Source organism: Balearica regulorum, chromosome 16 (assembly GCF_011004875.1).
Source record: "Balearica regulorum gibbericeps isolate bBalReg1 chromosome 16, bBalReg1.pri, whole genome shotgun sequence".
NCBI classification, from domain to species: domain Eukaryota; kingdom Metazoa; phylum Chordata; class Aves; order Gruiformes; family Gruidae; genus Balearica; species Balearica regulorum.
Genome location: NC_046199.1, coordinates 13358915 through 13386287, shown reverse-complemented (window position 1 = coordinate 13386287; position 27373 = coordinate 13358915). Strand labels below are relative to the sequence as shown.

At 44.7% G+C, this 27373-nt stretch overlaps 1 protein-coding gene across 3 annotated transcripts in view; it reads left to right on the top strand.

The window, feature by feature from the left end:
• The window catches only part of GNAS (GNAS complex locus), a 161784-nt gene that overhangs the window by 33539 nt on the left and 100872 nt on the right, over positions 1-27373 (top strand). The window contains exon 1 of one of the 3 annotated variants that reach the window (XM_075768778.1): positions 25545-26699. The exons of 1 other annotated variant lie outside the window; for it this stretch is intronic. In XM_075768778.1, coding sequence (XP_075624893.1) covers positions 26561-26699 — 139 coding nt within the window. In that variant the 5' untranslated portion in view covers positions 25545-26560. Of the gene's footprint in view, positions 1-25544; positions 26700-26975; positions 27092-27373 lie in introns of those variants that run through there. One more of the 3 variants, XM_075768779.1, reaches the window with a different exon arrangement.

Sequence of the window (27373 nt, the reverse complement as noted above, 5' to 3'; positions counted from 1 at the left end):
GAGGGTCTTTGATGAGATAACAGGAACCCAACTTACTCTTGACACAATTCCGATAGTAAACCCCACCAGACAGTGTCTCAGAGCAGAAGACTCGCAGCTCTCTGGAACGGCCTCTGCCAGGAGCTCGCTGGAGAGATCTGCTCGCGCTTTCCCAGCTTCTGCACGGCTCTTTCCTGCGTGCAATAGCAGGAGCAGACATTTAAATTACTTCTTATTACAAGGGGGCACGTTAACATCAGGAGGCCAGACTGGATGAGTAAATGTATGGCTAGTTTAGCAATGATTTTGATCATCTGTAACTATTTGGCAATACTAGATCTGCCAAACTCCAGTGCTTTAGTGTCTCTCTATTTATTTGAATGTATTTTTAAGAATTTTCTTGAGTGAGAGATGTAGGGAAAAGGAAGCTTGGCAAAAAAACCTCAGAATATTGACTTGCTGTTTGCATATTTGGGAAGGATTCCCTTTGAAATATTCCTAAGGCTTTAGAAAACTGGAAAGGAAAAAGAAACTTATTACAGTAAAACCACTGATGTAATTAACATTTCCTAAAGTGATGCAAGGCTTTCAGTTACCTAAATAGTTTGTTTCCATGTTAATAACAAAACTGAGAGAGTTTTGCATCATTTAACAATTTATTTGTATTTTTAATTTTTTTGTAATTTAAGAATGTAGCATTTTAATTTCTTCTCTCAGATTGTGCCGGTTTTGTTAGCGTACTGAGATATTAATTGTAGTTGCTGCAGTCTGTGCTCTGGCTCACCAGCTCTGCGGCTCTGGCCCCAGCCCATGGGTGGGGGGGACCTGCGGGTGGGTGTCCTTCCCATGGGGGGGGGGGGGCAGCCCCCAGCCCCGCTCCCCCGGTGCAGGTCTGAAACCTGCAGAATATAAAAGGTGTGTCGGGAAGCTTGAAAGTCACATGTGGTTGATTGGCTTGATTTTAACAACTGTGAAAAAAAAACCATATGTAGTCATGATTATGTATTGATTAATAGTGCTTATCCAGATTTAATTTTTTTTTCCCTCCTCTGCAAATCCCTCGCAGTCAGCAGTACACAGCCAGGTATCTAGTGCATACCACTGGTATCTTGAAACATCACCTCTCAAAGATCTCTCCCTTAGGCAGCGTATAGCTGCCAAAACAGACTCCTGCCGAGATTCGTAGGGCATCCCCTGCGAAGAAACGAGGTTTCTCCCAGCAGTTTTGACAGAGCAGCTGTCTGGCGTACCCAGGGCTGCAGCTGGAGAGTCCCAGCCCTGCTTACCCTGCTTCTCTCTAGGGAGTTTATAAATACACACTGCTGCTCATACAGTTACCCGGAGTTAGGATTTTGTGAGCAGATAGGCTGTTTGAGTCAAAAGTACTAAACGCAACGTGCGTTACCAAACCCTCGGAAGAAACTGTTCCCAGTGAAAACTCCCCAGCTGCCGGCAGCGGCCCTGGCCGCTCTGCCGCAGTCGCTGGCACTGGTTTCTCTGCACTTTCTATACATTCAAAACGATGGAATATTCCCAAAAAGCACTGACAGCTGGTGCCAGCGGTTCAGAGGGAGCCCCTGTGCGTGGTCCTTCGCCCTCCGTCGGGGGCTCTGCAGCAACGTGCTTGCACAAACGCTTCCACGCAGCCCGAGGGAGACGTCCGTTCGCGCTGATCTTACAAACAGCCACTCTCAGGGTTTCACGCATCTTGCCCGAGCAGTAAAACTTGGCCCAGCAGGGTCCCTTGGCCTGACGTGGGGGTCCTGAGCAGAGGTCCTGAGCCCCACAGGCCCCAGGGAGCCTCCGAAGGGACTTAAGCCCCAAGCCCAGAGCGGGACGCAGATGCTTAGACCTCACGTCAGCCCTGCTTTAGGCACCGAAGTAATGGCTGTACAAATGCAACTTTAGATAGAAGGACTGGAAAAACGTACAAGCTTTCTAGTTCCGGGCTCAGTCAAGCTGGCAAGCGAACCCAGTACAGAAATAATGTGGCTACAGGCTTCTGGCAAAGCAGCGTCACCCCGGACCACTCTGGGGAGCGCCCGCACTTTCTACTGAGCACGGACGAAGCGGCAGGCAGGGTTTGTGAGGCTCCGGCTCCTCTTCCGCGCGCTGCCCGGGGAGCGGGCCGACGCTGGCACAGCAGCGGCAGGTCAGCTTTCCCATATATGGGAAAACCCTGCTCTAATTTTTAAAGCTATGTGTTGTGGCAGTGCTGAATATGGGAATTTTATAAGCAAAGCTGAACGCTCGTTATGTTCGTTTGTATGCCGGTATCTGGAACGCTGTCGTTGCGGTCGCCGCTGCAAGGTGTGCTTGCAGCCCTTACGCAGGCAGGTTCCCAGCGTTTTCCTAACTATTTAGAATTTTCTAATGGCAGTGTGAACCAGGGATACGGCACGGGGGAAGGCATGGTGCTGAGATGCTCTAGACAAGCAAATGACCGGAGGGTCTTATGCACAGGACATGCTGCATGGGTAGTTTGGTGAGATAGCCAGTAGAGGATAAGGATGAGCGTTGCAGCAGTACGTGTGCTGGTTCAGAGGCATTATTTATTAATACGTATTACTTGGATTTGCACTGAGCTCATCCCTATACTAATCTGAATGCTTTACTCTTATCCAAGCCGTTGCAGGCTGCTCATGCAGTGAGTAGGCAACCAGCCTGTCATTTCTGTAATTCTCGTAATCTCGTTACTGCCTGCCAGAACAGCGAGTAACTTCTGCTAAAAATCCATGATGTACTGCCTTGGTGCAGATATCTGATCTGGAGTAAGGATCAGCCAAAAATGTACTGAGGGCTCTTGGGTGCTATCAGGAGGCTGAGGTGCCTCTGGGACTGTGACCAGGGTTGAATTTTTCTCTTGGTTGGTGTTCACCTCTGTGTGTGACTTACCTACAGCAATTAAAAGGCCGAGGAAAACGGGAAGGAAACAACCATGTCTACCTCTAGAACAAGGTAGCCACTTTGTCCTGTGGGCAAACAGTTGTACAAAAAAGGCTCCTGCCCTGGCAGCCCTCCCCTCCAGGCACTGCGTAGCGTTTTGGGTGCTCTAAATCCACTCATGCGGGTTTTTTGTTTGTTTGCTTTTAAGGAAAAAATAGAGCATTAATTATTATTTATAAAGGGCTAGATTGTCACTGCAGAACAGCCCAAGTGAAGTGTAGTTATTTTGCTTAAAATATTAAGCGAAGTTTGCTGCCGTTGCCCTGCTGACCGCTGTTTTTGAGCCGCAAGTGCTCACAAGTGCCTGGTAGTGCCGTTCGTGGCTCCCCTGATGTTTATCCATTGATTTGGGGTGGCAATGAAAACTTTCCTTTGATGCAAGCCCGACTAGTCCAGCAACAGAAGTGCCAGCATGAGCAGGATGTGAATCTAGAATTTTTTTAAATTTTTTTTTTTTTAAATGAACTTGTTTAAAACCAGCCATTTTGCAGCCCTTCCAAAAAGAACCCAGCAATGAAACCCACCCTGGCAATTCCTTGCGTGGTCCAGGTCACTGCCGGTTGTTCCCACCACGTGCCCCGTTTTAGGGACAGCACCGGTGCGAATGTGCCATTTTCTCAGGAGCTGGAGAGGAAAACATTACAGGTACTTGCTGGCTGGAAAAGAAAGATGCAGCAAGCAGCAGCTAGTTGCAAAATAGCCGCTTTAAAGCAGAAGCTGCCTGGCTCTGCCAAAGCTGAAGGGCCAGCCCCAGAATGGAATGCTTATAAAAATAAGATGGTAACCATGCAGCAGAGAAGGAGTAGAGACCAGGAAGTTTCAGTGTTACATACAACATGATACTCTGCTTGGAAAAATATTGTCACAATTATAGAGATATGGGCATGGATCCATAGTTGAAAGGCATAACCCAGTACCTATCATTAGGGTGATTTTAATCTCTCATTTCCAATTTTGTCTGTGGAAGAAACTCTTTTTGGCTTGAAAATTCTCATGTGAAATGTTGAGCCAAAGGAGATGTGTCTCGTCTGGGGAAAATTTTGAAGTAATTGGTGAAGGCTGGTTTTGAATTATAGAGGGGGAGAAATTTGTCTTATACCATTTCAAAACATAACAGTATATTGATTTATTTAAAAATTTACAGGATGATGGATTTATTTTAGTTTCACCATGTTGATATTTATTTGATGGTTTGGATTTTCAACAAAATGAAAGAAAGTGCTCCTTTCATGCAACCTGATGGGGAAATAAAAACAAGACAGTGACCTTTGAAAACATGAATGCTGCAGCTTCTCAGTCATCCTGAATAACAGGGGGATATCTTGATTTTCGATACTTGAGAAATCTTGCAGTCTGTACAGAGAAGGTTTTTCTCATTTTGGGGTTTTTTTGTGTTGTTGTTTTTTTTAATAGCGGAACCTGATTTCTGTCATCTTGGTTTAAAAGACAGGCTATTCCTTGACCTCTAATTGCATCCAGAGAGACAAGTTTGTGCTGGGACAGGAGCTGTAGATATGCAAGAACTAGTGTAAACTCTCTGACTTCATTCTCCTTCAGGAGTCGCAGAGATGCTTCAATAAGCAAATGTGGGGCACCGGAGAGGGGACAAATCTGATCAGAGGAGTGCTGGGCTGACACTTCTATTTGTGCTGTCGGCTGGGAAGATGCTAAGTTCTAGTACTGCTCTGGGTGTAAAAATTATTTAAGAACATGTTGTCAAAGCGCTAGAGAGAAGATGTACTAAAATTCCTGCTAGCCTAAAATCTTACAAATTTGGAAAAAAATGCTAAAGCACTGGTTCAGTGCTCGCTGTCTTGCTTTCTCTTCTCTTCCTCTTCAACCCCCCCGGAGCATCAGAATGACAACACAGACACTGAGTTTTCATCTTTACCCATTAAAGGCCACTTCAGCAAAAAAAAGAATCACTTTCTGGCTTTGTAACAAAGATGTTGCTGCTGAAAAGTGAGTTGGCATGCCTTTTTTTGAGCTGTCGGTTTACAGGCAAGCTGTACCTTCTTGTAGTGTCCTGGCAAGAAATTAATAAATTACAGACACTTAACCACTCTTCTTCTCGTTAGAAATGTGTAACAGCCTTTGCAGTCAGAGAAATGTGCTCACATAATACCTTAGCCTATAGAATATTATTCCAACAATTAATTTACTTTCCTTACTTTTTTGCTCTTATCCGACCACAGTAGGGACAGAGTGGTTCAGCTCTTGGGTATTCTGTCGCAGGGCAAGCAGTTTGTGTTTAGGTGGTGCGTGTTCCACAACTATTTTCCCTCTTTTTGTGCATTGTCCTGAATTTTCAATGCTCTTAGCCTGGTCTTCAGTGGAGCACATGCACCCAAAGTGAAATCACCGTACGGGCCGGTGCTTTGGTTATTTGTGTTATGTCGGGCTCTATCAGCGTCTGTAAAAAATGCTCTTCCAGCTCTGCATGGGGTACTGTGTCTGTTATTCTGGAGGTTTTACAAACCCTGCCAGGGCTAGAAAGCACCGAGAGGGGACCCAGCTCTTGACCGCATTATTTGGGTCCAGCCCTCCTCTTCTGCAGCCCCAACGTCTGATAGACGTACTGGTTTTTATCACACCCCAGACCTTGCCTTGGTTCTGTTGCAAAAAAAATTCCACTCCTGCTGTCCTCTATCTTTAATAGATAATGCTTTGAAAGCATTTTATTAGAAAGACCTTGGCTTACATGATTCACTTCAGCAAGGAGTGAACATACATACATATATATATATATATATGTCACCTTTATGAGGTCTACCAAGACACTCCGTGGGTGCTCAAAGGTGGTGCTTCTGTCAAAGATGTTGGTGTTTACTTTACAAGCAAAGCAAAACTCTTTAGAACCAGCAAAAACTAGGTCTAACAAAAATAGTTTAAGTAAACAAAGATGTTTCTCTTTTGAGAGGAGGTAGATGTGCCTGTGTAAGGACATGATCCTTATGGAGTCTGCCCCACCACAGAGTATAAATAAAAAAAGAAAATTCCACAGTGGAAAATAAAAAAATCAGCTTTGTTGCTCTTCTTTTTCAAGCATCTTGTCATTAGGACACGGTTGGTTGGTGTGTGCTGGCTGCTGCCTGATGGCGTTTCCCCCGTAGCATGTTCCTTACTAGGTGTCCTGAAGAACAGTCTCCTGTACATGTGTGGCCAAAGAATTTCAGTTTTCCACCAAAATTAAATGGCGCCATGTGTAACTTCATTACATGAGCAGGAGCGGGTCGTGTATAGCAGCGTTGCAGAGTGTCCCCCTCCCCATCACCTTAGCCTTGGTAAATCTCTGCCTGCATTGAACCGATGGGATGTCTCAACTTTTCTTTATAGATGTCGTTGAGGGCAGGTGACCATTGTTATTTAGCAGCTTCATTGTCCTCTGCCCCACCTCGGTATCACTTGTGTTTCCAGGAAAAATAGGAAAACATTTGGAAGCATACAGGATGGAGATCATCTTTAAGAGACATCCTACAAAGTTTGTTTCCTTGGGAAAGGATTTGTTTCTTGTTAGGAAGCTTGTAGCTCTATTTAATCTTCTTTTGTAGTGCATAAAACCAGAAGGAAGATGCTGTAGCCTAACTGCATAGCCGGTTTTGAATTGCTTGGAAACAAATTGTTTCCCTTGACACTGGTGGGAGTTTGGATGAAGTCGCAGCAAAGGAATATAGCTTAAAATATAGGGTAGAGGATGATGTCTACCCCTTTTAAATCTGTGATAACCGATAAGCTTAAGTTAATTCGTCAGAAGTATCTCAGAAGGAGCCTGAACGGTGGAGAGGACTGGTATTTTAATTTTAATAGATTATGATCGTTTGTCTAGGCAGAAAATTTAATTCATTTCTGCATCAAGCTGTATTTTTTGCTTACAAGACCTAATGCCTTTAAAAAACACCAGTCTTGATTTAAAGACTTTAAGATGCAATATAAATACTTTGAAATGCAGACAGCAACATTATGTTACTTAAAAAAAGTAACAGAAAAATGTGATACCTGTGATAGTATCAGCATGCCAGATATCGTACCACCTGAAACTTCTTGGGAGGTTTTCTTACAGCCCTGTTAGCTCAGACCCTGCGCGGATCAACTTTTGCACATTTTTCAAGTCAGCAAGACTGCAAACAAGGATTTAGAGACTGTAAAGTAGTAAAATTGCAAAGGAGAGACACTGGAGTTGGAGAAAAGGGACTCTGATATTTAGTTTCTTTTTCTTGGCATTATTTGGACTCCCAAATGACAACGTTTCTAGTTTTCTAGCACAAAGGAGGCCTCACGCTGTTCAGGATTTGCTGTAAAGTTCTAGTACAGATCATTCTGTATCCCAAACAATTTATCTAGTTCAACGATATTTTTATTTCACAGCTACAGTTTATAGACCCTAGTCTAATAGATGGTATTTTTGGAAACGTCTCGTTTATCTAACAATAAAAGCCAGGACGGAGTATCAGCTTCCATTTAGATTTTCCTGAATTCTCTCCCATTAAATCAACAACTTTTTTTTAATTAAACTTTCTTTTGCTTTTAAGGAGAAAGACTAAAAAGGAAAAATTAAAATGCTATTTAAAACAAATACCGAGTCATAAAAAAGATATACAGCATTAATTTCAAATAAATTAAATAATCTGGGTGGGTTCTGTTACAACATTTACATCATAATAAAATTACATTTTAATCGCAGGAATGTAACTGATTTACAGCCTACACTGTGAATGCAAGAAGTAAATGCGAGCAGGCTGTTGTAACTTTTAGTTTGTGCACATCAGTCTCACGTCTTAAATCCGAGCTGTTGGGAGAGAAAGCGGGAGACTGGAGAGGGAGAATCAGATCAAAAAACTTTTGACAAATTGACTTCCAGAAAATAACAATATGCTACCTCCGTCTTTGGCTAAACCCAACTACTCGAAGGGAGCTTTATGCACAGAGTCAGGCGCAGTAGCACTTTCATTTCTGTCACAGAGGTCTAAATAAATGAATTGGCCATCTGCAATTAATTCGCATTGTACAAATAGTTTGAAGACTGAGTCGTCTGTCTTCCGAACAGAACAATCTATTTTTAGCTTTTCAAGCAAGCCTGTTTTGTGTTCTTTGTAGAGTCAGCGACATTCTTTCAATTTTTCAGCTTAATTAACACAAAAGAAATTGTAATCTGAGAAGGCAGCAGAAACAAGAACCCCCTGAAAACCATGAATTTGCAAGAAAGCAGAAGATGGCAGCTTTGCAAAAGATAGCTGGCAAAAAGAAAGAAAAAAAAAAAGTTCAGAGCAGTTTGTGGGATTTTGGCTGGATACTGTATAGGCTAAATTTATACGTACAGTTTGCTGAGTTTCAGTGAATGCTCACAGGTCTTGCAACTAATTTTGGATTCTTTATTCTGAAAATGATGAGGGCCGCAGAAAGAACATTTTCACGGGAGATAATAACTACAGCAGAAGAATGCTTGTGAATAAAGCAGATTTCTGTAGAATGACATACACACGTCTGGCCTGGGTGTGAGCGTTGGTGTGTGCTCCCCGGATGGTTGAGGGAACACTGAATCCCCTCCGGATGGACTCTGTGTGCGTGCAGTTGTGGGTCAATCCTTATTTCAAACTCAGATATTTTAGATATTTTTTTTTTTTTTTATTAGAATCATGCACTGGGAAATGCAAAAATATCCATGCAGATGTATTCTGCAGTACGTTAGCATAGAAGGTTTGTACTGATCGCTGGAGAAAAGGAAGGCATAGCTGGCTGTTCAGAGGGGTTCAAGTTAAAGTGGTAGTTCTAGTTACAAAAAAAGGAAGTGAAAAGCTGAACGACTCACAGAATACCAACTGCAAGCAGTGAACATTCAGAAATAGTACTTTGAAATAACGACGAGATCTCTGTGCCTGCTGGCAGGTGCTTTTCTGTTTAGATATATTAAATACACAGCATGAGCATTTACATTAATATTAAGCACGCATAGTGTGTAAGCTTCCCAGTTAAGTATCTTCCCAAGTATTCGTTTGTGGGTGCTTGTTTGAAATACGCAAACAGAAGGAGGAGCAGTCGTAAACACTCAGCCTCCCCTCTTTGAACCCAGGCAAAGAGCTCCAAAGCCCGAAGTACGGCTCCAAAAAGCGTGCGGGGGACGTCGCAGCCCCGCTCAGCTGGTGGCCGCTGCGGCACAGGGACTGGGAACACGTATTGCTGCAACAGCTGGCGCCACCGCAGCCCTACCTTCCCGAGTCGCTTGCACCATCTTTAAAAATACAATGTAGATTGTAAGTCTCCTAACGTGGAGTATGTAGAGGCATTTAGTTGCCTAAAAAATGCAGCAAAGTTTCTTATGGGATTCTTTTTCAAATACTGTGGTAGGTATGGTAAATGGATCCAGCTGGAAGCCCTTTCGGAGGTCTACCTGCATCTTTGGATACAAAGGTCCCTTTTGAAATCTGGTCTCCAGGTGCTTTTGAAAATCATTCCCCAATGGATTTCACCAACCCAGCCATCCTGGGTATCACCTTAATCTGGTTCCTTCCCAGTACTTGTGTATGAAAAAGTCGTATCACACATTAGAAAAAATGTGCAGAGAAGGGGTTTGTTTAACAAGCTGAATTTAGTTCCCAGAACTGTAAGTACCTTCAAGTGTATCAAATTAAAGTAGAAGCCATGACTGACTGCTGATTAAAATACGATTTTTCAGTTTGTTGCAGAAATGGGCTCCTGCGAGATGCCACTGACTTCTCTAGCTCTAACCCGTTTTGCAATAACAGAGCCTCACCTCTTAAAATAAGTGCTGGGGGAGATTCCTTTCACTGCCAAGGGCTTAAAGACTGTATCCTCTTTTCCCTTCACCGTAGAAACAGGTTCTATTTTCCATCCGTAAATGAAAAGTGCAGCTGAGCAGTTAGGGGGGAGGAGGAGGAACGTCGGTGTTCTTACTAAGAAACAATAAGAGAGTTATAAAGCTGTTGCAAAGCCCCTGTGAAGGATTAAGAAGGTGTGTAACTGGTGTGTGCAATCAACTGGCAACGACGCTGAAAAGAAAAGGGAATCGCGAGCCGGGGTGGGACGGTTGGTTTGCTCACCTGGAAACTCAGGAAACCTGAGTACAGTAACCCATAAAAATTTATTTAAGAGCTACCTCACTTGTTTTAACTTCAAGGTCTTCACAGTGCCAGATTTGATATGAAGTTCTAACTACAGGTAGTATGAAAGCTGCTGATCAACACAGAAAGTTGGTGATGAATATTAAATGCTACAAAAAAAAATCAGTTTGCATACTTTTGCATGAATTTGCACTGTGAATTTGCCCTGCGCAGTTCTAGAAGAGGTAGAGGAAAATGAATGTTAGTGTCATCTTTTTCAGTATCTAAAAGGAGGCAGAAAAAAAGTAACAGGCACAACTAATCAACGAACTGAGATTTAATTATTATTTTAATTTTACTTGCAGAAGTTTTCCATTCTGGGCAATATGCAGGCATGCCTTTTGTGTCTAAAGGCTAAATATACTCATACTAGCAATATGTTAGTAAGTGTTCACTGCTTTGATTTTTATAAAGATTTGTGGGTATTCATTAAACAATTTCAGTGCATTAAAAACAGCAAGATAGATTTCTGTGATCTCCATACTCTTAAAGTTAAATTTTCGGATCTTTGTTTAAGGAAAAGTAGATTTAATTCTTGAAGTATAGTTAAATACGGTAACAAAACAGGAAATATGTCCTAAAGTGTGTTTGTTTTAAGCCCTGTAAGAAAGTCTATTTAAGGATTCTTCTGTAAGGATGTAAATTCTGAAATACCTATTTAGTGTTACAGTTGTAAAATATGTGAGGTAGTCAATCATACCTTTGGCTTTTATACTCAGCCAGGTTACTTGCCAACATAAACAAAGACTTAAAGGCTTATTTTTTAGACGTTTCAGACAGAATCCAGTGTAAACCTTTCACTTAATCCATAATATCCTAAATATTAATTAAGTATTTTTGAAAGTTATCAACCAAAATTGTAATTTCTAAAGACAACGTGAAGTTATCATCCACTTCATCCATTTTATTCTCGCGTGCTCGTCTCATTAAAATAAATAGAATATTTCCTTAATTTTTTAAATGCGAGGCATCATCTGTTGATCATTTCTTTAAAAGATCTGTATCCAGTATATTCTCTGTTGAGTCATAAGTCAAGTCTGTAGACCACTGCATTGTTAAATAAGAGCAAATGTTCTTTGCTGCTGAATCACCCATGGGAAGGATGGATATAGCACCTGGGCTGGGGGCACTGAGCACTCCACCAAGTAGAGGGACAAAGTACTCCATGCCCTTAAGGATTCAAGATAATTGTTTAGGTAATTGGCTGTCCACAGCCCTTCTCCATACTCTTAGCCCTGAAAACATCCTCCTCAACAGAAGTGAGGAGACTTACCCTGTCGTCAGCTGGAAACTAACCTTCTTGCACAAGGACTTCTGCAACAGGCTTCTTCCCAGAGACAGCAGGTTCAGTAGCAATGTCAAGGACCATGCAACAGGAAGAGTGCAACTAATCTTTAGAAATCGGCTGGCCTGCTTTCCATGAGGGATGGCCAGAAATCAGATCTGGATAGTGGTGTTCAGCTGTCCCATCCATCTGCAGTCTTTGCTCCCTACTGGTGGTCTTCCCTGCACCTCTTCAGGGACTCTGGCATGAGTCCCTTACCTCTTTGCTTTACGTGCAAGCCATACAAGAGATCCTTCAAGAATATTGAGAAGAGGTTTCACTGCTTGGCGTTTTTGGGTTTTCTTTTATTTTCTTCTTTTGTTTATGTTCTTGTTATGGCGTTGCATGTAAATATGAAGGCAGTCTTCATGTACCATATGCATGATGAATCAGATACCTTCAAGATGTGTTCAACATAATGCAGCCGTTTGGCATAGATGGCCTTCTCATCTAGGAGGCTGGACAAGCAGACCTATGGTATTTGTACATACAGTTTGTTCTGCGTGTCCACAGTGGTCCTTTAGTCAGATTAAAAAAAAAAAACCACAAATGTATGGTATCGTTTGTTCAGTTGATGCTCCTCACTGTACTGAGAGGATACTACTTGCTGAGCCACATCAAAACATAGCTGAAGTACTCCAGCAGTCTAGCTCTCCAGCAGTAAGTAGCTGTTGTGCTTCACTGTTTGATCTGTAGACAGTGCTGACTTTAAGACTCATTCTCTGTTCCATGCTTCGTAATCCTCAATAGGAGCTTCTAATTGTAATTTAAAGTTGTCTTCATCACTTTCACCTGTTTTGCAAAAAGCAGGAGGAAACATCCATGTTCATGAAAAGGAATCACAGAAGGGTCACCGGATCTTTTCCTGTTCCTCCCCCTCTCCCCACTTTAAGGATGCTTACTGACAGTGTAAAACATGAAGATGCTTTTTCCACGGCAAATAAGGAGTGAGGGACGATGTCAGGCAAAAGCCGTGGGTCTAACTAACTAAGCATGGCACAAATCCCTGGGTCAGAACTTGGGACTCAGCCTCTTGTTCTCTTACCGAGGACTTGTCTGGTCTAATCAAAACTGAAAAGGCCTGACCCTTTAATGGAGGGAGTAACCTAAGTATTTGTGGCTTACATCATTGATTTTGATGGGAGTCGTGGCTGCTTGGCTGTTCTAAAGTATTTTATCCTAGGTGCCGTAGCTGCTGCGTGAGGTTCCCTCATTTCACATGGGGCAGTCCCAGGAGAGCAAGACAAAATGTCCATAATTCCTGGAGTTCTGGATAAGTGATATGCTACTTGAAGATCTGTATGTTTAGGACCTTAATATTCTAAGTATGCATTTTCATAAGTGTAACAGAGTAACTTTTCACACTATAGTAAGTAATAGACCTTTCTGCCAAGAGGAAATTATAGTTTCCTCACGATATATTGCTGTGTTGCTGCAAAGCCATCAGACAGTAGAGGGAGCACAAGTTAACAGTCACTTTTCCCAGTGCCATGGGACAGCAGCACTAATTGTATGTAAAACAGCTAAAAGAAATGGAAGAAAGAAATAGAAGGGTGAAAGCATAGTTATATATGGTTAGTAGTACACTGGAAGTGGATGAAAGGGCTGGAGGGAACAGGTTAAATGCTTGAGTATTGGGGAATGAGGAGCTAAATATGGCATCTTAATACAGCACGTGGCAAGAGGCCAGATCTGTTAGTTCATAGATCTTAACCTGCTTCCAATATTTGGGTTTGAGCAGGATTAAAAACCAGGAGGGGAGTTGTTTTGGGTTCTGGTTTCAACAGCGATGGAATCTCTGAAGAGCAATTTCAGTGCTGAGGCTGAACCCTCAAAAATTCTTGTCTTGTGGGACCTTAGGATCCAAGCCGCAACCCAGTGTCGTTCTTCAGTCCGTCCGTACCAAACATTTGATAATTATGCTCTACAAAATAATTTGTGTGCAGCTACAAAATGTAGTTAGGTGATCGTGACTCCAGAAATAAAATGTAACACTCTGACAATTGATGTTCATATTGAGAATAATGGGTGAATTTAGCTTCCACCCTGGTTTAAAAAATGTAGCATCTCCAAGGTATAATTTTCTTATACTCTGCATTAGACATGTTCACGTTATGCAGTACCAGAGCTACGACAAGTTGCTAAAATATAAGGTTTCTTAGGAATTGGCTGCATTAATGACTTTGTTATAACTGAGGATATAAATGAGAGTGACATTTATATAACAGACTTTCCAGTATAAAAGCCAAAGTCTGTTGGCTATAAACACTCAGAAAGCTTTACCATGAAAAATTATAACAATCAGGGGTTAGATGTTACATTTAGAGAAAAGGTAGGGCGAGATGCATGAATCTGCTGCTTGTTTCATCGCCTTTTTCCAAGTGGAATGACTGGAGCTGAAGTTAACTTTTTACTGCTTAAGAAGATTATATGGTTCATAGAAAAATAATTCAAACTGCTTAATTTTTAAAGCTTTTTTAATAAGAAAACTTCAAAGAGGTTCATTTTAGAGTAGGATTCAAGTAATGCAGGTAGGGTAGTTAAATACTCCCTCACTGAAATGTAGTTTGAAAAATAGGCTTTCATGGCACCTATACAAGTATTTCTATAGATCCTTATCTGTAAGAACAGCAACATATTTCTTTTTTTAATTAAAGATCATTATAATTGCTAATGTATGATTGTTTGGGGGCATATGTGAGTCAAACCATGGTTTTGAGAATACAATTTTTGAGAACACCTTAACCTTCACCAAATCCTTCGCCTTGTGCTGTAATGTCTGTGCTGAATTAAAACATAGGCCCGTGGTGGAGATGCCCTCTGTCCTTGCCAAGGAGAGGAGCACCTCCAAGAGGACAAATGAGAAAGCTGGGAATCATTCCTAACAACTGAGGAACAGAATTTCGTAAGACAGTGACCATTTTGCAGATAAGCTGATTAGCAGTTGGGGAAAGGAACAGAACGAACCTTTGAAACCAAAGCAAAGGGGCAGAAGAGGGGGTGCGAATCACTTAGGGAAGAGACGCTCTCTCACAAAGAAGCAAAACTTTCTAGAGAGAGCAGAGGCAGACTCATTTTCACCAGAAGTGGCATAATGAGGCCAAAGAGGTGAATTCAAGCCTGTTTGGGTTTTTGCATGTATTCGTTCCTTGCTTATGTCTTTTTGTTACCTTTTTTATTGGTTTTGGGGGGGGGGGGGGCGGGAGTTTTTTAAGACTTAGGTCTCTCTTTGTTAAGCCTATATTGCTTTCCTTCATAGTCCTTTAAGGATACTACTGGAAAACCAGAGCTTCTTACAGCCAGTATACCCTAGGGTAATGTACCAAAAGAACCGTCTCCAGAAAATTGTTCCATAAGGGTTGATGTGTCTAGATAGTGGCTTGTACCATGGAGTGCTCTTCAGGTCGGGTCTTCAAAGCTAGTCAGTAGTGATTCATTCACGATGTATATCTGTCTAGACATGAGAACTTGATGTACTAAAAAGGTTTCTTACTCAGGTATTAAGAGATGGTAACAATTACATAATTGTAACTAGGGCAGGAGGTCTCAAGTCATGGTAGATTATTACTGTCATGTATTGCCCCATCTTCTTCTCTGCATGCAGACCAGTTTGGAGTGTTTGGATCCAGCCAGTGAATCTATGTGCTTCTAGCACCTCTCACCAGAGTCAATTGCTCCTGCTCACAGGTTTCACGTTGATGCTTCTATAAAGAGACCTCCTGTAGGACACTCTTTGGGGCAGTGAGATCCTGCAGTCCATTTTCTTAGCCAATGACAGCACTTGATGTTCTTAATTTCATAATATAATTCTTAGGCAAGGAATTTCTTAGCCTTTTAAACTTTACTCTTAAACAATACTAGGCATATACAGATCGCCAAAAGATAGCATTCTTGCAAGCCTTTATGGCACAGTTTGATCTAGTAGCTCGCATGTCTTAGATTGGGTCACTATCCCTATGCCCATCAGCAATTCATGCCTTCCTTCTGATTAGCTTGGCCAGTGTGGGCTGATGCACTCCTTTTCATAGCGAGTCTGAAGTCCATTCTTTCTAGCCCCCTTTCTTCCATCCAAGCCAGCTTTTAGGGTGGAGAAGACTTAATTCTTCTTATTTCTGGTCTGAAAGTTGGGAGGCAGTCTGTGCTGGTAGGTCACGGTGGCTCTGTTTCTGCTTTGTGGCCGTCGTCGTTCAGCTGGGTACGGAGTCTCTCCAGCAACACGAATGCTTTGATCCACCATGGAGAGTATGATACCAAATAAATGTAAACAAACCTTATAGCCAAGGTGATGGTCACAAAATAAAACAGGGTTGCATGGAGAACTACTTCTGGTATGTCACAATTGCCTTGGTCCCTTTTGCCTGCCAGAACTTGGAATTTATAAACTCCCTCACTAGTTTCCCCACTCAAGGAAAGCAAAACCAGGAAGCTTAAACTCCATTTTTCTTTCAAATGAATATTAATGGCAAACGTTATGAGGTACTTGCTCAGCTCTGTAATAATACACATGTCCATTCATGAGATGGTCCAGACAGAACAGAGGATTAGGAATACAGAATTTAAGACTGAAGTCAAAAAGGCAGCACAGGAACTTCAGGCCCCAAAATATCCTCTCAAAGTTTGGCTTTATTTCACACTGTCGGCCAGGATTCTCCTTACAGCACCACGATATTCATAATAAAGAAATAAATTAAATCCACCCCTTCCTGTCTGCCTCACAACACACAGCACTGTGCATGCTCAGCACATGTGTAGTTTTGATAAAGAGACATTATCGAGCCTGAAATCATTTTAAACAAAACAAATAACGTGGCTGCCCAGCACTTCCTCTGGAAGTAGTTCCTTGGACAAATCTTCCTTAACTCTCACATATATGGAGTTAGTATATATATCCCTCAGTAACACCAATTTATAGAAAGCTTTTTTCAGAATAAATGTCCGGCTGTGTATTTTATACCTCGGGTGTGAAATGCAGCCGTGCAGGAGGGCCCAGCCTCCAGCCCGGGGCTGCCGGTGCCAGGGGGGACTCGGCACCTTCCAAATGCCCCACGGCACAGGGGCCGTGGGGTCAGGCGGGGGGACAGGCATCCCCGTGCCGTCACCCCAGGGCTGCTGGCTGAGGGCAGGGCGCGTTAGCGGTCGCTCTGCTTGTTCACGGGCTGGCAGAGGAGCTGCAGCTTGAAGGAGGCGGCGGTGGTGATGGCAGCGGGGTAAAAGCCGCTGGATCCCCTGCCCCTTGCAGCATCCCTGGATCCTTGGCCGTGCTGAGGGCAAGGTGGATCCATCACATCCCTTCCGCTGACATAGCTATGATCCCACTGGGCGAAGGGGAGGGGGGCTGTCCCCCTGCGGCGTTGCAGTCTTCGTTCACTCGGGGCTTGCGGGGAGCTCAGTCCCTCGGGGTGACGCCCGGAAAGTGGGCAGCAGCCTCCAGGGCTGGTTCAGGTCCCAGGGGTGGAGTGTGCTCCTCGCCTCTGAGGACCGGGGGCTCCGCCACGCCGCTCGCTCTCTGTTTACATAGCGTAGACTAAGCTGTAAAAAGCCGATTGCTTCAGAAGCGAATAGGTCACTCTTAGACAAGAGAGCGTGCACAGAGCAGTGGAAAAACAAATTCGTTATTGTAACACCAGAGAGCATAAAGCAAACCTGGAGGTGACCTGCAGAAGAGCACAGCACCGGGTTTCTGCCCTGTTTGGTGCTTTGTAGCGTACAAAGAAAGATTGAGAAGTGTGCAGGCATTTCTTTTTTTCTATTTTCAAAATAAAAAGTATCTTTGTCTGGTACTTTCAGTGTAGCAAGCATGCTGATTCTAGCTTTCCCTGGCTTTGCTGGAGGGCCTGTGGGAGAGGGACTGAACAGAATACTAGCAGCTTTCTCAGTGTTTTCATCTAAGAAAAACAGTGTTAAGATTTTGAACAGAGCCTATTTTTTCATCTAATATTGCTGAGAATGTCTGAGTTAGTTAAAGAGGTGTTAAGAAAAGGAAGACAGACTATTAAAAAAAAAACCTGCTTCCTTTTTGAATAATTATTTTATGATGAAACGTGTAGCAGAAGGGCTTAAAGGTCACCAGTGAGATCAGGGCCCCTTGGTTCTCGATACTGTGCAGACATGTCAGAAGTAAACAGCTTACAACCTATATGAGAGAGGCAGATAAAAGATAGTTGGAAAAAAGAGGCACAGAAAGGGGAAGTGGCTCATCCAAGGTCACGCACGGATTGGTGGCCGTGCTGGATCGAACCATCTGCAGTAGATCAGGTCTCCTGGATCCTGTTCCCCTGTTTGATCCCCATGCTCATCTCTTCTCCCTTGTGACATTTTGTGAGCGTTCCAACAGGCCCGAGCACCCCATGGGCTGGGTCCATCGGAGGGGACAGTCCTTCACCTCTGCTGGTTTTCATGTGGCCGAGGCAAAATCCCAGCGTTGGACCACAGGTTCTGACCCAGCCTGGGCTGGAGCTGCATCCAGACCCCGACTCCTGCCTGGTTCCCGCAGCCCTGGCAATGGATGTCTTTCCTGGTTTTGTCTGAGATACAGCAACACTGTAGGGAACACAGCAACACAAAGGGAAACCTTTCCTTGCACACCTAAAGACCTGGAGATAATCGATTGTTTTATATACATTTCTAAAATCTAACGCACAAAACCAAACCCCACCAGAAAGTCGTCTTTGGAACACTGGGAAAGGATCTAAATTCTGCAACTGCCCTAGGGTGTGTGGGGCACGCTAATTTAACATCAAGGCACTTAAGAAGTAATGATGCTGTTAGTTTGCCAGACAGCTGGATTCTTCCAGGAAAAATAGGGTACAAAAGACCCCTATTCTATAATTGTGTCTGTATGTCATTTTAGGATCTAGGCTCAACGTTTTCCCATCTAAAGAAAAAAAAGGGAGAAAATACCCTTTCTGAAAGGGAACACTTCCAGGCCTTTAGCAGTGCAGAGACAGAGGAGCAAAATCACAGTTCTGTTTTCCTTGCGGATTGTCTCTATTAAAGGCTCTTGGTGTAGAGAGTATTGTGGTTTGCTAGCACTAAAAAGTGAAGTTAGTTTGAGCGTGAAAGCCTGAACATCGTTCTATTTAAAAAAAAAGTAAAAGGAGGAGAGGAATGTTTACAGCACATTAAAACCTGTGTGACAACTTAGCAAGAACTATTTTAACAATCCTCTTATTCCCCTTCCTGTTATGCACCATAAAATGAGAATGCAGTGTCAGTAATCTATAACATTAGTGCGGAGGGATAGCTCACCGTGCTGCTGCTGGAGAGCAGGCTGGGTCAGGCTGAGCCTGAGCTCCGGTGGGAACCGTGTTCGGTGCCGGGCTGCTCGGCTGCCGTGTGTGCCGGGGAGGTGAAGCCGGGAGCCTCTTCCCCCCCTGCGGACCCCCCCCCGGCAGGAGAAAGGCTCGGGAGTTTTGTGCTTCTTTGCAGGAGCTAACTATAACCTGGTATTTAGAAAACACGGTCTCTGCTACCGCTGCCTCTGTGGGTTTTGTGACCCAAACGTAACAAGGGTTAAAGCAGAATAATTCTTTATAAAAAAAACGTTTGCAGTTGGGAATAGGTCTGGAGTGAATGTCGACAAATATTGAAACTAAATCTGAGAAAAGATTTGTTCCAATTTTTTTTTTTTAATCGGCATTCCATATGTGTTATGCGGAGAGCGAGGATGTGCTGCTGCTGCTGTTACATAAGAGGGGTTTTTTAATAAAGTGCAGAGCAGAAAGCATGAGTAGTGAGAAGGAATATCAGGGAAAAAAACCCTGCAAGAAAATAAGAAAAGCTACTAGGTGAAAAGCTCTTAGTCAGTGTTTTATTTCCATAATCCCATGAGTTCCTTAAAGTCTCTTCTAATGTTTCTGAGGAAAAGCCTCGAAGTGAAAGGAGGGAGCAAGGGTTTTTTTTCTTTGGTTTAAAGGAAGGTCTTGGTTAATTCTATTAGTAGATTTTGGGCTTGTTTTTATTTAAAAACAAAACAAAAATCCCTCTCAAGTTTAGAATTTCTGTATGGAAAAATTCTTCTTCTTTGCCAGGGAGGGAAGTATCTCCTTTTCATTCTGTTTGTTTTGGAGTATCTGTACTTAAGTGTTTTGTGTTTGTTCTTTATTGAATACATTAGCGGTGCATTAATTTCTTCCTGACAATGCTGATTTCACTGCGTTCAGACAGTGAGTATGACATATGACAGACAAACTTGTCCTTTTACTTGATGACTCTGCTTTGCCCTCCCTGGGTTTGATTGATAACGGCTTCATTTCCCACCTTGTTTACCTTTAAATGCTTTTCAAAGTGATTTTTATTCTGGCTGCTGCAAAGGAAACAACAATCTGTTTGCTTTGGTTTTGCTTTTTAGATTATTGTTTGGCTTTAATTTATTTGTTTCTCCTTTAAACGGGCTTGAAATTACTCAAGGGTTCCTTGTTCAGCAGGTCAAAGGGTAACTTGGAGACTTTGAAACCGTCTCCCTTTTTATCACCAAGTTTTGTTCTTCCAAGAGTCCAAAGGATTTTGCAGGACGATAGCTCGTGGCGGATGCCTCCGTCTAAGGAAAGCGTGAGCAGCAGACCTGAGTCACTGCAAGAGGCCACAGGAGCCTTTTTAGTGTTCAAAGCAGATGGAAGATCCACTGATCTAAGTCTAAATCAGACCCTTAATTAATCCTCATACATAACTAAAAGACTAAGTTTACAGGGGATTAAATACATTGAGATTGATAGGTCTGATACTCAACTGCCAGTCACTTCCATGGCCCAGGATGCAGACCCACAGTTCTGTATTTCTACAGCTAAAAATTTTAACTGACTTCAAACCAGAGAAGTGTCAATACACAAAAATATACTGTGTGTGCTATTAAAAAAAATGTCCTTTAGCTGAAAGAGTTAATCTGCGCCAGAGGTAATCCCTGCTTTTAAAAGAGGGAACTCTGAGCTGCTCAGGCACAGCACTGCGAATTTGTAGGACAGCAAAACCAAGCATTGGGTAATGTAGGCTCCTTAACAAAAATTCACAGCTACTTTGTATTTCTGCATAAGATTTTACTCCTCAGAGGTGCTATGCACATGGAGAATTACTTCTGCACCTTTCTAATATGAATTCACTCACTGTTTATTCTTCCCCAGTACTTTAAATCCCTTGAAAACCTTAGCAAGAAAAAAAAAGCGCACCTCTAAAATCGTCATTTCTTACAAAGATAGGCAAAGATAACCAATTTCAAATGAGTCACAGCATGGAGATGAATGCATAGATTATTTTTTAAAACAAAAACAAAAACAAAGCAAGGTATAGACATTATCCTGCAATAGCATATGTTGATCTGAGGGGGAATTATAGGGTTGCAGATTTTCAGTGAAAAAAGATTAAACTATCTTCCCCTTGAGACTTCCCCTGGAGTTAATTAGCAGCTCTGTCCCAACTCTTAGGAGCGGGACAGTCTCACCTGTGTGAGGACTAGGGAGAGGAGAGAACCGAGATGCATGGCTGTAACTGCATTTTCAGGTTTGTAGGGAAGTGATGCATCCTTTGTTGTACACTGATCCACTCCTTGACAGCTTTAATCTGAGAGTATTTTTCTGGTTTGTTTTATTGGATTTTTTTTCCACACGTGCAAGCCTAGGTCTCTTTTGGTTCATCCTGATACCATAGAGAGGAATGTTACAAAGTTTACAGCCTAGGTTTTCAAGTGGAAAGAGTCTAAAGTAAATCAGAGATAAAGGTGCTGCTGTAAGAACCGTTTGTTTCATGTGTTCCCCAGATTAATTGAGCTCTGTATCCTCCCATGAAAAAGACTCGCTGAAAATAGGCTATTTCCTATAAACAGTAACAAAGGAAATTGTACGATTAGATCACCACCGTTGCTTTTACTTTTTGAGCTACAAATTTTGTCTTCTCTGCTGTGTCTCCTCAGCCGTGGTGGGAGCCGAAATACAGGCAATTCCAGCGGCAAGGAAGGCTGACAACCTCCTCAAAAGCTGCAGTGCCATTTCGATCCGGTTGCTAAGGGATGCTCAAGCATGATGTCGTCTGTATCTTCCCTTCCAAATGAGCACATTGGTTTGGTCACAACTCCACCCCCACAGTTCACGGCCAAAAGTTTATGAGGTCATGTTCACTGCGGACAGCGTGAGCCCGTAAGGAACTGTACAACTGTCCCGTCCGAAAACTAATGAACCTTTTCTTTTTTCTGTAGGCTGGGACATCCAAAGTGCTCAGCACCTTCAGCTTCCTAACAAAGGTGAATTGTTTGCAATAGGAAATAAGGGTGTTTGTCACCTGGAGGGTTTGGAAGGCGTCTGTGGTGTAAGATGGACATCCCGATCTGGAGCTCACAGTCGCCTGTAAAAACAGAGAGTAACTCAAGCCAAGTCAGAGCCTAACTCTGATCGATTGAGAGGAAAACTGATGCAACATCAGAATTGTAAGCAGAAAGTGTTATCTGCTCAGTTAGAAAGAGAAAAGAATGGAACAACATGAAGAATGTGTCTCAGAAGCATTTTTCCAACAGGCTCAACATCTACTCTGTTAAGAAAATAGTAACTCCAAGAACAACTCTTGCATCTACATTTTCCAACCAATGTTTGTGATTTTTTCAACAATATTTCCTTCTCTCTTACCTATACAAGTGCGACTATCCTCATGCACAGTAAGGGAGATTAATATAAGGAAAATGCATTAGAATATATGCAATGGTCTGTCAAATATAAAGTAAATATGTTAAAATAGGAAAAAGATAGTATTTTTCTTGAGGTCCTTCAGAGTGATTATACTGATAGGTATTATATGTAAATCTTAAAAGGACAGAAGTTTATGTGTATAGGGTGGGGGGAGCGTAAGGGACATGTACTTTGCAACAAGTTCTCTCTCACTAGTAAGTGCTGTTATTGATAGTCTACTTCTGCTTTATATCTAAATCTTTCTAACCATTTGTAAATCAAGCTAATATAGTTGTCCTAGCTGGGAAGAGTAAAGTCCGTATAAATTATGCACTTCAATAGGACTACTCAGCTGAGTAGAGTACATGTTTATTTACAGGATCAGGCCATTGTTACAAATCTTCCCCCAGTCTCAGGCACCAAACAGGAGGTTTTGGGGCAAAAGCTGTGGAGGGAGAACGGAGGAAAGAATTGCAATGAAATTTCTTTCAAAAAAAATTTAAAAAATTAAGAGATCTAGTGATTTTCATTAGCATGTAATAGAAGTTAGGCCTTGTGGTCTTCCATTTACTTCAGACTGAAAAACAATTGCAACAGAATCTGAGGCTGTTGGCTGTTATATTCAGACACGGAAGGAATATAATTTAATTTGAATTGTATCTGTAAGTGTGCAATGCTCACCATCGTCTGTATGTAAACTCTTATCTCCCATTAATTTAAGTGTTGCAGGATTGAATCAATAGATTTAAGTCCTCTAATGTCTCTTACATGTGAACTTCCACACTCAGGTTACCTTGCATTTTTGGAAAATATTTATGCCTACCATGCAGCAGGGTCCGTTTAGCAGTCTCTTTTGAATATTTTCAACCCTCAAATAGATTTTTATCACAGAGGCACTATGGGCATACATATAATTATTTTATCTTTGCATTTATTTGTTCCTAAGACTGCAGGTTCTTCAGAAGCGAGCTTTAATTTTACGGTGAGGTAGAGGTCAGATTTTGCCTGTGCTTTCCCGTCTGATGGCAGTAGTCTTGTGAAACCGAAGTTCACAGATTTTTACAAGATGGAAACTAATGCAACTGGTTCCAGTAAGAAATGGCGTTTACTCTAAAGACACATCAGTAGTTTTACATTATTTAAACAAATAAAAAAGAATGAGAACAGCTGATGTGTTGGTATGCTTGCTTTTCAAATGATGCTCTCCTAATCAGGACAGCACCAGAAAAAAAAAATCATGGCAAATGTGGTGGGTTTGTGAAGTAGGGTTGGTGCTTCGTCTTGTGTTGTATTTCAGAAAGACAAAAAAAGTCTGTAATTGCTGATAGGTTTAACAATTGGGGAGTTTTCTTCTTGTTTTCTATAGCTTTTGGCACTTCCAAATATACAAGGAGCTAATTCTCAATTCTGTCATGAGTAACTGGGAGTTCTGTGAATTAGCGGAGTGTGTTTTCCCTTTCCAACTACCTCGGGCTTTGTTCAGCCTAAAGAGACGGCAGCCCAGGGTGTATATACCAGGGTTTATATACCAGGGTTTAGACAGCCCAGGGTGTATATACCAGGAGGGCAGCGATTCCTGTGCTCAGCGCAGCGGCTGATGGCTGTTAAGAGTTTAACCTCCTTGAGCCCGTCTCAGTTTGCGTTTGGGACAGGGACGGGTGTGCGCTGCTGGACAACGGCATTTACACAGCAATGACACCCTTGTCAGCGGATGCTGTGGCATATTTACTGCTCCCCTGTCCCTACGCTAACGCCGCTCACAATTCACCAAAATTTTAGCCTTTTGTGATCTCCAGCAATAATTTTTACCTTGTTTGTGTATTCCTTTGTGAACTGTTTGGAGCCGGAGATAGGCTCCCTTCCCCGCCAGCTGGGGACCTGGAGGGAAGCAAAGCCTGGAGGCTAGGGCAGATTTTCCCTGCTGCGTGAGGTGGCAGATACTGGCATTTCTGCATTCCCTTCGTACCTGCGACCGTAAAAATGCTATGAGGTTTTATAATTTCCAGTCTGAATTCTGCTTTATTGATTCCTGTATACCTTGTAAATGCCAGAGTTAAATATATTTGAATAATGTATATTACGTGGAAACAATACAAATATATAAAAGACCTATAAAAGATACAAGGAATTACTATAATCTTTGCATCAGATGAATCTGGGCATTGCTGAGCCAAGTCTCTCTCAGACCTTTTAAAACTGCCTTGGCCTAAAACGAGACCTGGAGAAGTCGGTATGAGTCTCTCCACTGACTCCAGAGCTCTTAGGCTCTGTGTACCCCAAAGTAGTGACATTTAAAAATAGACAAAGTGCCAGTAAATCCTCAAAGACTGAGATGTGGTGGTGGTGGTCCCTGTTCCTCTTGAAGTCCAGCCCTCTTTCAGCAAGGGCAACTAAAGAGATGTATCTGATGACACAAACTGTGACCTTATAGTTGTTTGCTCTATTCACATAATTATTTTACTGTAGGTGGTTCTAAACATAGTAACTGGATGACATAAGAAGGTGTGTTCATGGGAATAGTACTATAGATAATGGAATTTTGCAAATGAGGATAAATAATTTATGTATTGCTATACATTTCACTAATCTCAGGAAGAAAAACTACTTGTGTATTTTAGGGAACCAGGTTTTACAAAGAGCTAAGCACCAGTCTTGGTTTTCCAGAGGATATGCTTGTGCATGAAAACTACCATGTCATTTATGTAAGGAGGTTTCAAAACATATTGTAGAAAACAAAACGGAAACCATACGTAGAAGTAGTCGCATGCATCAAGTTGTACTCCCCCGGTCCACCCCGCAGGACTTGGTAGCTTGTTTCCCTCCATCCCACCCGGGTCCGTGGCCGCAGCCCTGCGGAGGGAACCGCCTTGTGTGCGGGGAGCTGCCCAGCGCTCGGGAAACGCATCGCCCCAGCAATACCCGCATCGGTAAAAATTAATTCATGCACATCGGCGCCTGCAAGGATCGTTCTGTAGGCCAAAGTTCATCAACTGAGAAAATCTATAAGTACATACATATGTATTTGGTACAGCTACTTCTGCAATAATTATTTTCAAGTGTAGTATAAAGTGCCGCGGGGCACGACTGCTTTAAAACTTATTCAGAATTCTATGAATTTAACTCCCAACTCCTGCAAATCTTTTTCTCGGCTGCTTTCATCCCGAAAAGCCCTTCTGAACGACCACTCGCCATCAGGGCGATTGCGTTACCCCCCGCGCCTGACCGTCCGAGGGAACTGGGGGTGCCGTTAATTCCAGCACCGTGCAGGAGATTCCCCAGCGATCCCCGGGCTCCCTGCGCGGCAGCAACCCGCCGGTGCGGTGCGGGGCCCCGGCGCCACCGCGGGGCGAGCAGCGGCGGCGGCGGGGCCGGTTCGAAGAGGGCGCCGGCGGCGGCGCGGGCTGACGCGGGTGTCATGTGAGCGGCCCCGCTCCCAGGGTTCAGCGGGGGCCTGCTTGCCCCACCCCGCCGCTCTGCCGCCTCGGTGCAGCTCAATAGGGGGAAGGAAAAAAAAAAAAAAAAAAAAAAAGGGGGGGGGGGGAATAGACATGCGGGAGAGAGCAGGAAAAATAAGACGGGGAAAAATCCTCCCGTGAGGGACAGGTTTTTGCACCGGGGGAAGAGAGCAAACGGGCGCGCTTTTTTTTTTTTTTTGGCTTTTTTTTTTTTTTTTCTCTCCCCGCTCCCCGGAGAAGCGGAGAGGATTCAGCCGCCTGGAAACCTAATGTGAAAAAGCAGCAGCAAGGCGAGGAAAAAAAAAAAAAAGAAAAAAGAAAAAAAAAAGAAAAAAAAAGGGGGGGGGCTTGGATTGGACCCCCCCGCCCCGGTGAGGGAGGAAGGACCCGCGGCGGCCGGAGGGCGAGGAGCTGCGGCGCCCGGCGAGGGAAGGGGACCCGACCTCCGCCGAGAACCGGGGCTGCCGTGACCCCCTCGGCGCTTCAGCCCGTCGGCGCGGGGGGCGAGGCGAGGAAGAGACGTTTCCCGATCCTCCCCGCCGAGGATTTGGGGAGGTTTCCGCGCCTGGAGCCCGTGCCTTTGGATCTAAAAAGGATTATTTTTTTTTTTTTTGGGGGGGGTGGCACTGAAGCTGGATTTGTTCCTGTGCGTGCGGCGCGGGGGGGGACATTTCTGTTCCCTCTAGAGGAGCCGGCGGCCCGGCCGGGGGCGCGGAGATCCCCGCGGATCGCTCCGCATCGGGCCCTGCCGCCACCCCCCCGGGAAAGGTGCGCTGAGGGGATCGGCGCGGGGCTGAGCGGGGGGGCGGGGGAGGAGAAGCAGCTGCAGCTGCCGGGGAGGAGGCCCGGCGGAGCAGCAGCAAAGTCATCGCCATCGGCCCCCCCTTGGCTGGCTCCGGGCTCGGCTCTCTCCATGTCTCTGGCTCTGGGCAGCGGCCGCCACAGCAGCGAGTAAGGGGGGAGGAGGAGGAGGAGGAGGAAGAAGAAGAAGAAGAAGAAGAAGGGAGCCCGGGAGAGTGCCTCCCTCCCTCCCCCCGGCAGCCCCGGCCGCCTCCCGTCCCCTCGCCCCGCGTCCCTTGCCTCCCCCTCCCCAAGATGGGCTGTTTAGGGAACAGCAAGACGGAGGATCAGCGCAACGAGGAGAAGGCGCAGCGGGAGGCCAACAAGAAGATCGAGAAGCAGCTGCAGAAGGACAAGCAGGTCTATAGGGCCACGCACCGGCTCCTCCTGCTGGGTAAGGGGGCCGTGGGCAGCGCGGCGCCGGGGCAGCGGGCCGGGGTCCGGCCGCCGTCCCCTCCCCGCCGGAGGGAGGGCAGGGCGGAGGGCGGCGGGGCTGCGCACCGGCCCCCTGCCCGGGCACGGGGAGGCCCGAGGGAGAGGTGGGGCCCGGGGGGGAGCGGAGCGGTAGGGCCCACCCGTTCCGCGGGGCCGGGGGGCGGCCGGCGAGCCCACTCCCGTCGGGGCCGCGGAGATCCGTTAGCGCCCGGGGAGGTGGGCCCGGGCGTGCTGAGGAGACCGGTGCGGTCCGGAGGAGCCCGCTGGGCTCCTCGGCCTGGCGACGGCGGGGAGGTCTCGGGCGCACCACCCGGGGCGCCGCGGGAGGGGGGCCGGGGGCAGGCCCCGCAGGTACGGGGCTGCGGCTCGGTGCCGCTCTCCGCCCGCGGGGGCAGCGCCCCGTCGCCGGTGCAGAGCGGGGAGGCAGGCCGGGGCGGGGAGCGGGCCTCGGGGCCGAGCGTGAGGAGGTGGTCGGGGATGCCGGGCCGGCCGCCGGCGAGGGGCGCGGGAGCGTCGGGCCCGAGGGGGAACCTGGGAGATAAACAGGGCAGGGCGCTGACAGGGGCCGCGGGCCTGTCCCGGGTGTGCGGAGCGGCGAGCAGCTGCCGCGGGGAAGGCTGGTCACCGCGGCCT